The 12,914-nt window shown below is 38.0% G+C and overlaps 1 protein-coding gene across 4 annotated transcripts in view; it reads left to right on the top strand.

Annotated features, from left to right (window-relative positions):
• Positions 1-12,914, top strand: part of MAP2K5 (mitogen-activated protein kinase kinase 5) — a 258,213-nt gene that overhangs the window by 135,182 nt on the left and 110,117 nt on the right. For all 4 annotated transcript variants that reach the window (XM_017518933.2, XM_017518936.2, XM_017518941.2 and 1 more), the window contains exons 14-15: positions 8,013-8,086; positions 9,049-9,099. In XM_017518933.2, the coding sequence (XP_017374422.1) occupies positions 8,013-8,086; positions 9,049-9,099 (125 nt within the window). The remainder of the gene's footprint in view (positions 1-8,012; positions 8,087-9,048; positions 9,100-12,914) is intronic.

A 12,914-nucleotide genomic window follows, 5' to 3' on the forward strand; every position in this document is an offset into this window, starting at 1 on the left:
ACAGAGCCTTACTCCGTCACCAGGCGCCAGGCTGGAGTGCAGTGGTGCGACCTCAGCTCACTGCAACCTCTGCCTCCCAGATTCAAGCAATTCTCCTGCTTCAGCCTCCCGAGTAGCTGGGACTGCAGGAGCGCACAACCATGCCCAGCTAATTTTTTTGTATTTTTAGTAGACATGGGGTTTCACCATGTTGGCCAGGATGGTCTCGATCTCTTGACCTTGTGATCAGCCCGCCTCGGCCTCCCAGAGTGCTGGGGTTACAGGCGTGAGCCACCGCGCCCAGCCTAGAAAAAAGATTTTTTTAAATGAGCACAATCTGAATCATCTTTGAGACACTATCAAGAAGTCTATATGTGTAAGTGGAGTCTCAAAAGGAGAGGAAAGAGAAAAGGGAACAAAAAATAATTTGAAGAAATAATGGCTAAAAAGTTTCCAAATTTGGTGAAGCTTGTAAGCCCACAGATCTAAGAACTCAAGGAACCCTAACCAGGATGAACCCAGAACCACACCAAAGCACATCAAAATCTAAATTTTGATAACCAGTGACTAAAAAGAAAATCTTAAAAATATTCACAGAAAACAGAACACATTAAGTAGAGAAACAAAGATAAGAATGACATCAGACTTCTTGTCATAAGCTATACAAGCCGGAAGATAATGGAAAGACATCTGTAAAATGTTGAAAGAAAAAAGTCATTCCAGAATTCTGTGCCCAGCAAATACATTTTCCAAAAATAAAAAGGTAAATAAAGACTTTTTCAGACAAATATGAGGGAATTCATTGCCAGTGGACCAGCATTACAAAAAATGTTGAAGGAAGTTATTTAGGATGAAGGAAACTGATACCATATAGATGGTTAGATCTACACAAAGGAATAGTTTCACAAATCGTAAATGTGGATAAATAAAAAATTTTTTCTCACTTTCAAATTTTGTTAAAATATAATTATTTAAAGGAAAAATAAAGACATTGTATTATGGAGCGTATAGTGTACATAGAGGAAAGTTGTATCAAAATACCATAAAAGATGAAGAAAATGGAAATATACTATTAAAAGTTTTGTACAATATAAATGAAATATGCTAATATTGAATGTAGACTAAGAAGTTAAAGCAACGTATTATACTAGAACAACCATAAAAAAGAAAAACCTTCAAACAGGCTGCCAAAATTCAACCCATGGGCAAAAATGGGGTCTTTACCTGTTTTTACAAACACAGTTGGAACACAGTCATGCCCATTCATTTACGTGTGGCCTGTGGTTGCATTTGCACTATATCAGCAGAGTTTGAGTAGTTACCACAAAAAGCTTGTAGCTCTCAAAGCCTGAGATATTTACTTTATGACTCTTTACAGGAAAAGTTTGCCAACCTGTGGCTTAGAAGCAAATAGTAGAGATTAGTAGAATGCTAAGAAGTAGCCCAGCTAACCCAAAAGAAAGCAAGAAAAGAAAAAAAAAAAAGGAACAAAGAACAGATGGGGCAAATAGATGGTAGATTTGAACCCAGCCATATCAGTAATTAGATTAAATGTGAATGGTCTAAACAGTCCAATTAAAAGCCCAAATGTCAGACTGTTTAAAAGAGCAAGACAATGTTTGCAAGACACCTGTTTCAATTATGATGACAGATATGTCATCCAACAATAATTGTCAGATTGTTTAAAGCAAAAATAACATGACCAGGTGCGATGGCTCACACCGTAATCCCAACACTTTGGGAGGCAAAGGTAAGCAGATCACTTGAGGTTAGGAGTTTGAGACCAGCCTGGCTGTTATGGTAAAACCTCCATCTCTACTGGAAATACAATAGTTAGCTGGGCGTGATGGCGGTCACCTGTAATTCTAGCTACTCAGGAGGCTGAAGAGAATCACTTGAACTCAGGAGGCAGCGGTTGCAGTGAGCCAAGATCACGCCACTGCACTCCAGCCTGGGCAACAGAGTGAGACTGTGTCTCAAAAAAATAATAATAACATGGGGTTTATAATTTATGAAAAGAGTCAAAACTAATGTATAATGACAAACCACTCAGTGATTTACCAAAGGTTGGGGGTCAGGGTGGAGTTGACTGTAAAGTTTTTAACCGTTTACATAGCAAACTTCTTGAGGTGACTTCAAAAACTTTTTGAGGTGAGCTTAAAAACTTTAAAGGTTTCTAAACCTGGGGCTGGGAGGGAGATGATGAAAACAGAATGAACAAAGGCTTAATGTTTTGTTTTGTTTTTTGAGGCAGTGATTAAAACAGCCTAGTTGAAATGCAAAGATTGGTTTGAGAATGGCTGGATGTCTAGTACTTTAAAGTTTTTAAACTTCAAACACAGCAAACTGTGGAGGTGATGGAAGTGTTCTGTATCTTGATTGTGGTTGCATGGATGTAGGCATTCGCCAGACTCATCAAACTACATGCAAAATGGCTGCAGTAAAATTGATTTTTTAATGAAGTTTATTTCAGAAAGTAAAGTGAAACAAGAGAAGAAATTTCTCTTCAGTTATTCAGAAGTTTTTAGAAGTTAAATCAGAAGGAAATGCAGTAAGTTATGTTGGTCTTCTAAATGCTGGCCTGAAGACCAGGCTGCATTGGATTGGTTTCTGATTCAGTAAATCTGGAGTAGAACACAGAAAGCTTTAGTTTTTAAATACGTACAGCCAAGCTGAGGAGCTATTTATTTGCATAACTTTCATTGTCTTTATTAAAAGAAACATCCCTATCGTTCAGAAAGAAAATCCCATTTAGAGTATACATAAAAAACATTATTATCCTAAAATCTCATGAGCACTATTTTTGCTCAAAGAATACACCAAACTGCTCCTGCAGGCCAGGACAGGATCGCGCTCCTGTTTCTCTCCCCCACACCTCGTACCGTATCTGGCACATGGTAAGGTATCAGTAAAGATGTGTGAGCAAGTGCTTTTAAATGACTGTGGATTCTTCCCAGCATGAAGTGTCATTTTGAAATGTATTCATTCTGAAGTGTAGTCCATTAAATGGGAAAAGATGCAGCTCCTTTTCAGGCCAAATTAACGATTTTCTGGGTCACCATGTGAGTTTGTCTGTTTAGTAGACATACTATTTATTCACCATTTACTCAACAAATATTGTTTCCTGTATGTACCAGACACCATTCTAGATGTAGGAGTGAACAAAACAGACCAACTATGCGTTCATGGAACTTCCCTTTAAGAGGAGAGCCTGAGAATTAGCAGATCTATATGTAGAAATACAGTGTGTTGATGGTGCTAAATGTTTAGAAGAACACTGAAGCAAGAGAAAAGGGAAAGGGAGTATCTGAGCCGGGAGGGCATTGCTGCTGCACACTAGGTGATTGGGAAAGGCTTCCCTTAAAAAGGCAGCATTCAGGCAGAAATCTAAAGCAAGGAGCAAGCCAGGCATGCACAATCTGTAGAAGCAGAGTATTCCAGGGACACGGAGCCACAAAGCAAGAGCGTACCTGGCAAGGAGGCCAGTGAGCTGAAGCGGAGTGGGCGTGGAGAGGAGTGGCAAGGTGAGAGTGTGGGGCAGCGCACAAGGGCCTTGGGGACCTCCGGGAAGGCTTTCCATTTTTGCACTGACTTGGAAAGGCTTTGGAGGTTTCGGGCAAAGAAGTGACGTGGTCTGACTTAGGTTTTAAAGGCATCACTTTATAGCTGCTGTGTTGAACACAAACTATAATAGAGCAAGTATAAAACTAGGGAAACCAGCTCGGTGGCATTCTTGAGGAAAGGGTGCATATAGTCTGGCAAAAATGTTTCCTTATAAACATCACATTGGTTTTATAGTTCCACTGACTGGGCTTTGGAAATGTTTTCTTTCAGCTAGTATTTTACTCAAATATAGCTTAAATTGCCACAGTAGCAGTATAAATTATTTTCTAAATATAGTGAAATATATAACTTTTTCTAGCTTTGTGGATTACCAGTTGATAATAGTAGTACGCTTATAGAGTGTTGGACCGTCTAAAAAGGAGTTTTGCATTTGTTATCTCATCTGATCCTCACAGCTCTTTAATATCAACATGGTAACAGTTAACTCCCTACAGAGTTGGAAACAAACATCACGTGCCAAGGCCAAAGTCATGTGCCAAATTTGTGACAGGATTAAAAAAACCTTGGTCATCTGTCTCCTAGCCCAGATTCATTGACTCTGTTAAAGGAGACTGTTACATTCAAATTATGTCTCAAGATTGCGGATCAAGGGGACATTTATATTAGCCAATATAATGTATCATTTAAAAAGCCATCAACCAGTGAGCAAGATACTGTGCTTGGTAATGATACATTTAAAGATGTATAAAGTATACACCTACCGTGTGAACTTATTTCTTTCGATAATGCTGATAACAGCAAAGGCATTAAGTAACTCTTAGTATAAAATGTCATAAAAGTCAAGTGTGGGGGCAAGCACCTGTAGTCCCATTGACTCGTGAGGCTGAGGCAGAAGGATCACTTGAGCCTGGAAGTTTGAGGTCAGCCTGGGCAACGTAGCAACACCCTGTCTCTGAAATACATACATACATATATTACATACATAAATCATATGCTTTTTCCCAAACTAAAGGTACAGACAGTAGATGCTACAACAGTTCGAAGGAGGTAGTGACTTTGATGGCCTGAAATGAAGGATGGGCAGGATTCAGATAGTTGGAAAATATAGAGGAAAGTCTTCTGAACCTGGGGGGTGGGAGGGAGATGAAGAAAACAGAATGAACAAAGCCTTAATGATGTCTTTTTTTTCTTTTGAGATAGTGATTAAAACAGTCTCACTGGAATGCAAAGATTGATTTGAGGATGACTGGGTGTCTACTACTTTCACACATAAAGTACTTCTGAAAACCAGGTTGAGAGGAGAGTGTACAAAAGTCATACAGTAGTAGGCTTACATGTATGTTAGAAAGATGTTGGAAAGCTGGAAAAATGCAGTCAGGTTCTTATTTACACCTGGTCTTTTAGAATATAGTTTAGCAGTTTCGTTGTTTTTTTATTTTCTCTTTCCATTGATCCACTTAAGTCAGATGTATCTGATCGAAACTAAAGATGTGCTGCTTTTAGCATACCTCTTAATTTCCAGGCAGCACCTTCTTCCAGGAGCTCAAAATGTTTGTTCATTAACGGTCTCCATCTGATGTGGCGGCTTAAGAATAGTTTAGGGCAAACTTGCCCAACCCGTGCTCCACAGGCCACATGAGGCACAGGATGGCTTTGGGTGCAGCCCAACACAAATTTGTAAACTTTGTTAAAACATGACGGGTTGTTGTGTTTTGGTTTGGGTTTTTTTGCCCCCTTTTTTTTTTAAGCTCATTAGCTATCTTAGTGTATTTTGTATGTGACCCAAGACAGTTCTTCCAGTTTGGCCTAGGGAAGCCAAAAGTTTGTACACTCCTAGTTTAGGGTGTCAATATATGAAAGAAATTGTCCAGAAGAAAAATATTTAAAGCTGAGGGCCCATGATAAGAACTAGATTTGAAAAATGAGACCAAGCTATGTAGAAGCTAACATTTGTTTCAGTTCAGCAAACGTTTAAGTGTCTGTCATGCTGTCTATGATGTGTTGTGCTAACTGCTGGGGCACACTTGAAGGCACAACCCTATTCTTAAGGAATTCATATTGTGGTGTGTGGGGGCGTGCCAGCGAATACTTAACCTCCTCCTTAAGGAGAGAAATGATGTCGTGAAAGTGTTATATTTAAGGTTTAATATGATGGTGGTATAACAATTATGTTGAAAAATTAGAGAAGACTAGAGGCCAAGAGACCAGGGACTTGCCAGTAAAGGGAACATTTATATTAGCAATATTTTTTTTGAGACGGGTCTCACTCTGTTGCCCAGGCTGGAAGGTAGTGGTGCCATCTTGGTTCACCGCAACCTCTGCCTCCCTTGTTGAAACAATTCTCCTGCCTCAGCCTCCTGAGTAACTGAGATTACAGGTACCCGCCACCATGCCAGACTGATTTTTGTATTTTTAGTAGAGATGAGGTTTCGCTACGTTGGCCAACTGGTCTTGAACTTGTGACCTCAAGTTGATCTGCCTGCCTCAATCTCCTAAAGTGTTCGGATTACAGGAGTGAGCCACTGCTATCCGTCATGTATTAGTAAATTTAATTTATTCAAAAAGCCATCAATCGGTCAGGCACGGTGTCTCACACCAGTAATCCCAGCACTTTGGGAGGCTGAGGCGGGTGGATCACCTGAGGTCGGGAGTTCGAGACCAGCCTGACCAACATGGAGAAACACTGTCTCTACTGAAAATACAAAATTAGTTGGGTGTGGTGGCGCATGCCTGTAATCCCACCTAATCGGGTGGCTGAGACAGGAGAACCACTTGAACCCGGGAGAGCATGTCTCTGTAGCAAGCCCTTCAGATAACACTCAGTATAACCTCTAGCAGGAGGCTGTATGAATTCAAGGTGGTATGCACAGGCAGGTATAAGCTCTTTTTATCGGTATCACCCCAGGAAATAAGTTCACAGGGTAGGAGTATACTTTATACATCTTTAAATATATCCCTTCCAAGCACAGTATCTTGCTCACTGATTGATGGCTTTTTTTTTTTTTTTTTTTTTTTTTTGAGACAGAGTTTCACTCTTGTTGCCCAGGCTGGAGTGCAGTGGTCCAATTTTGGTTCACTATAACCTCCATCTCCCGGGTTCTCTCATCACTGAAACAGAATCATCAACATAAAATAATAACACATATTTGTGGTTTCCATTCTTTATTTCTTCATCCATTCAACAAATGTTTATTGAGCACTTGAAATATACCTGGCAGTCTTTCAGGGGCTGGGAAGTACTGTAGTCAAGGAAAGAGACAAAGTCCCTGCCTTCATGGAATTTACATTCAAATGTCAGTTGTCAGGCACCACTAAATGAGCTAATATATAACAAAATGCCTAGCACATTGCCTGTCACATAAGTACAGTTTAGTAATAGTTACTGTGTTTGAACTTGAAATTTGAATTCAGTGTCTACTTTTGGCAAGATAATTAGTTGCTGTACCCTTTTGCCGGATGGAAGTTCAGGAGAAGATTAACCCATTTACAAGTTTTTTTAAAATGTTACATGAAAAAAAGTGAGTCTTCTGTTCAGTGTCAGTATAGTTGAAGTTATATGCTGTTTCAAATGTAACCAGTTGTCTCTGCTGGACCACTTTTGCCATAAAAGAAGCATTGAAGCAGGTGCTGCTCTCTACCATTAAAAGTGGCGTGCTCTTGTCCTCCTTGGATGTTTTTTGTGGGCTCCCCGAATTCCTGAAAAGGCTCATTGTTGTCACTGAGGATGCTTCACAGAAATCCTTTGTGTCATTACTTAGCGACTGACCGCTTTGGTGAAATCTATGTCAATTCTTTTGTTAACTATAACAGCAGTCAAAAATAATGTCAGAGAAGAGAAGGATAAATGAAACAAAGACCAATAAGTCCATGCATGTACACACATACACACATCTTTTAGATAAATTTCTAAGTATTCTCTGAAGTAGCATTTGCCTTGTAAAACATGGGAAATTCTAATACTACATTCATTTTGTCTTCGTTTCCTTCAGATACGACCTGTTACCCGTAGCATATGAATGATTTTTCCTTGTTGGCCTCCCTTTGGCCTTACTATTACTTAGATGGGAGGACTGTCTTGATAATTCCACATATAGAGCAAAACTCATCCTTTTTGTGCAAATTCTTTGCAAGAAGATTACATTTTCTTATCTACCTACTTTTCCTGAAAAATTGGGGAGAGGATGATGGGTGTATTTACTGTTGCTGTAAGCCAAGGTTTGATTTCACTTTCACTTGAAATAAACTCTTGCTTCTGCTGAAACCAGACATTGTTAAAAGTGGAGGAGTTAAGACCTTACGTTTTACCTTCAGATTAAAAAAAAAAAGCTTTTCATTAAATTTGATACTTGAATTTCAGATTGTGCAAATGATGTCATTTCTGCAACATGTTGTGTGCATATGTGCTTTTAAAGAACAAATGCTGTAGATATATGGAATTGGTTACATGGAGTTTTCCGGTCCCATTTTAGACGTGAAGCCCTCCAATATGCTAGTAAACACAAGAGGACAGGTCAAGCTGTGTGATTTTGGAGTTAGCACTCAGGTATGTCTCTTTTTCCGCCCAGTGTGTTCTCTTCTCTGCAGCAACCTCCTTTTATTTTCAGTCTGTTCTCTGGATTGAAAAATCACCTAGCTGCCAGACAAACAGAAACACTGCATCTTTTCCTCGGCTGGGAGTGTGTTATTCATTTTTAATCTCTGAGCGAGTTTCCTTCATCAGAATATGATTGTTCATTGTTTAATGACAGTAAAAACTGCTGATATTGTAATTACTACTTACGAATAGCAAACTTCATTGATATGCAGCTTTGATATGAAAGCGTTTTGGCCAGACAAAAGGGAGGGCAAAGTGGGAGCTGTGCCTGGGGAGCCCAACTGGCCCACAATAAAAATTAATATTGGGAGCAACAATGGTGGAGGGCCATTACAATGTGCAGCACAAATTTTAATTAATTTCCATTTTGGGCCTCCCCTGAGAAACCCAGTGATAGTGACCCATGAGCATGCTGTGATGTTGATTTGAATTGCAGCCACCTTTACTCCCAGCCAAACACGAAGACCAAAGCGAAGGTCGTGGTTGTATTATAAGTTGTCAAAGTCTGTTATCCCTCCAGCGTATTTCGTGTTCGTTTCATTCTAGTAATGCATGGGGCTTCATTCACATCTTGAGCCATCTGACTAAAAATTGAGTGTGTTCAAATTCTGCTTTAAATTGACTTTTTATATCAGATGGGTTTGGGGTACTAAAGCGATAAGCATCCTGCTTAAGTGAATTAAGGTTATCTGCTATAAACTGTAATGCTGCGCTTGTTTAAATTGGAAGTCACATTCAAAAGAAAAGAGAGATTTAATCATTTTTAATGCCTTTGTAGATAAATTTGTTCCCTTTTACATAATTTTTAGTTGATTTATACGAATGATGATTGTAGGTTAAATGAGGAATAATTGCCCATTTTATTTCCACATTATCTTTATATTGTTCTAACAGACTGTTTTGTCTCATAGCTGGTGAATTCTATAGCCAAGACGTATGTTGGAACAAATGCTTATATGGCGGTAAGTAAACTTATGCAAAAATAACATTTAAAACCAACATCTTTATCTTTATGTACTTGGTAATGTATAATTCTTGAATTAATTCCACAGCTTTAGCCTAGCAGATCATAAATTACAAAGTCAATCTAGTCATGATCTGATTTTTAAATCTTTCTGAAAGACATTAGGGTTTTTACAGGGGCTATCAACTTATCTGACTTTGTTCACTTAACTGGTTGGTTGAAGTGTGAAATCGCTGAGTTTTGAAGTTTAATCCTACAGAAAAATTGCACCTTGTAGCATATTGGCCACTTTTCCACATTTCTTATGTAATTAACCCTCAAGTATACCCAAATGTCAGTCAATAAAATTGGTTGTTTTTTCTTGGAATACAAACATGCTTTGTCACCAGATCAGAATTAAATTATTGATGTAGCCAAATTTTATTTATGGACCTCTGAATGTAAGGGTTTAGGGGCAGTTCTCTATAGAACTTGCATATCTCTATTTTGTTCACTCGTTTGATTTATGTCTATTACAAGATTAATTGCACTGAAATAAACTTACCAACAATAAAAAATAGAAGGATAAGACTGTTTCAAAGACCAATGTAGACTTGGCTTTTGAGTAAGGGAAATTATTTGTGTTCATAAAAGTACTTTAGTTTATGGGTTTCCATAATAAACTTGAGAGTCGGAGGGGAAAAAATTAAACAGGAACCTTATCTAGTGTTATTTTTGGAGCAAAGTTTTGTCTTCTTATAGCAACTTAAGGATATTTTTTGTAAGAAAGCTCTAAATTTATTTAGGCACTCTCTTGCATCTCTAATAGTCTTTGTTTATAGATCATGAAATTAAATGATGTTAATATAGATAAAACCATGAGTCTCATTCTCAGTATTCTTTGTTTATATATATTATCTTGATTAAAAGATTTAGAGATGGAACCTTATTCTAAACCTAATTCTAAACCTAAACCTTATTCCCAGAACAATACATAACATTTTGTTTTCATTCAGATACCAGAATAGCTCATTTTTGTCTTGCATTGTTCTTAAAGAAAGTTTATACTTTCTTGTTTTTTGAAGCATAATAGGAAAAAAGTTAATTAACCTCTGATGTCATCATACCTGTTTTTATAAAACTTAAATCACCTTCCCTCCTCTACCAAGTTAGATGATATTGGTGAGCCACCTTTATAGCCTTGCTGAATGCCACAGTTGCAGTCTTTGAAAGGATATGAAACACTGTAATTTTTTAAAAGGTTGGGAGACATGACTGTAAATGAAACAATTGCTCAACTACCCAGCATGTTCTTAGTAGGTTTAAATTCCTCTGATAATTAAATTGCATTATATTTGAATGTACAAGTCCAGATTACAGTTGTCTTTCCCAGGTGTACATTAAAGAAATTAGTTTTTTATTTTTGTTTGTGGATGAATTTGATGCATCCATCTGTTAATTGAAAATGTGAGGATTGAAATTATGAAATGTTAGCTCAGATTGACATAACTAAAATTGCTTTGCTTCTTGGGTGAGTGAATTCTAGTCATCAGCTTTGTAGTTCAAGCTATAAAAAGCATAAGATACCTAGAAAAGGAACAGTAATAACAAAGCGGTATCTTATACTTTTTTTTAGCTTGAAGTACAAAACTGAGCTTTGCTCAGTTTAGTAGGAGGCTCTTATTACCCAGGTACTTACCTACATGGTGTGAGGTTGGGGATAGGAGGAGGTGGAAATAACCTATATCATTATAATAAAGGTGTGAATCCCTGAATCCCTGCCTTTTATCTGCTGACAGCTTCTTAAAAGAGAAGAGCTGAGCTTTTTTTTTTTTTTTTTTTAACCACACTGGTTCTCATTTTAACTGGTATATTTTATAATTTTAAGTTCAGCATGAGGCCCTATGCCAAATATCCATGAACTGTAGTTATTAGGCCAAATTCCATTTACTGGAACAATGTACCAATCATTCTTCTAAGCTCTTACTACCTATTTTTGTAAATAAAGTTTTATTGGGATATGTCCATGCCTGTTTGTTTATATATTATCATGCATGGCTGCTTTAGAACTACAGTGGCAGAGTTAAGTAGTTGTGACAGTTGTTGCAGAGAGCATATGGCCCATAACATGAAAAATATTTTCTAGCTGACCCTTTACTGGAAAAGTTTGCCAGCCCCTGGTCTGTGGCAGTGAAAGCTGTATCTGAAACTCAGCACCTTCAAGTAATCAACCAGCATTTACTAAGCACCTTCTGTGCTGCTAGACAGGTACAGTGGAACCATTCTATAATCCAGATAAGACTTGGGTGAAACAGGAAACATGACATTATATGTAGCAGCATTATGTGTGACATAATAAAGACTTAAGTTATACCAAACATACATTTAGAAAATAAGATGTACAGTGTACAAATGTGATGAGTCAAACAGTATGTGGAAAGGGTGCTTGCACAAGAGAAAGATCACTGTGAAAGGATGGGCAAAGACAGAAATAGAAGGCATGGGTGAGGGTGAAGAAGTGGGGAAGAGGACAGATAAAAAATTGCAGGAATATATAATTAGAAGTCATTTGATGCCCTCGTTTTACGTATTTCCATCACTTTATATTCATGCATACTTCTGTACAGTGATAAACATCAGTAATAATAATAGCTTACACTTAAGTAGCTTTATGTGCCAGTCACTCTTCTTACATAGATGAACTCTTAAATCCTCACAACACTATGACCTAGGTAATATTATTATTTTCGTTTTAGAGATAAAGAAACTGAAGCACGAGAAGTTAACTTACTTACCCAAGTTCACAAAGCTAATAAGTGTCAGTCAGAATTGAAAATTAAGTGATCTGCCATCAGAGACTAAATTTTTAATTGCTGTGCCTTTCATTATACCCATATTATTTATGTGTCTCTCCCAATCTAGATTATGACTTTCACAGTGGCAAGATTTATTCTGCTCACTCTGTATATCTAGCACCTCACACAGTGTCAGATGAGTGAATTAGTTCATGAACACTGCATTCCAAAAGTGTCTTGTTCACTAATTATAAGCAGAGCATTTAACTTTTCATGTTAGGAATCTTGCTTGTGTTACAAAGTATAGATGGCCCAACATTACTCAAATACAGCTGGCTAGGCTACTCAAATATTGAAAAGAAAATATATCAGAATGAAATAGCCCTGCATATTGGAATAATCTCACTTTATTCTCCTGTAATCTGAAGTGTAAGATATAGAAAAGATAATTAGGGGCCGGGTGTGGTGGCACATGCCTGTAATCCCAGCACCGTGGGAGGCTGAGGTGGGCACATCTCCTTCAAGAGACTGAGACCACCCTGATCAACATGGTGAAACCTCCTCTCTACTAAAAATACAAAAATTAGCTGGACATGGTGGTGCACACCTGTAATCCCAGCTACTCCGGAGGCTGAAGCAGGAGGATCGCTTGAACCCAGAAGGTGGAGGTTGCAGTGAGCCGAGATCACGCCACTGCACTCCAGCCTGGCAGCATAGTGAGACTCCAAAAAAAAAAAAAAAAAAAGAAAGAAAGAAAGAAAAGATAATTTGGAAAAAGACAGGGAGGCTTATGTAACATCATTAGTCATTTAGAAAAACCAAGTATATGCACATTAAGCTGTGTGCTTTTAGGAGACTTGAAAAGTCATCTTGGTCCAGCCTTCTCATTGACCAGTGAGGAGACCGAGACCTGGAAAAGTGAAGTGTCATGCTCAAGGACATACTGTTTTTTAGGGGCAGATAATTATCTAATAGGTTCAAAAGACACCTTCGTTCAAAGCATGAAAGATTTTCAACCACATTTTTAAAGGATTTCATC

Source organism: Cebus imitator, unplaced genomic scaffold, assembly GCF_001604975.1.
Source record: "Cebus imitator isolate Cc_AM_T3 unplaced genomic scaffold, Cebus_imitator-1.0 Scaffold715, whole genome shotgun sequence".
NCBI lineage: Eukaryota > Metazoa > Chordata > Mammalia > Primates > Cebidae > Cebus > Cebus imitator.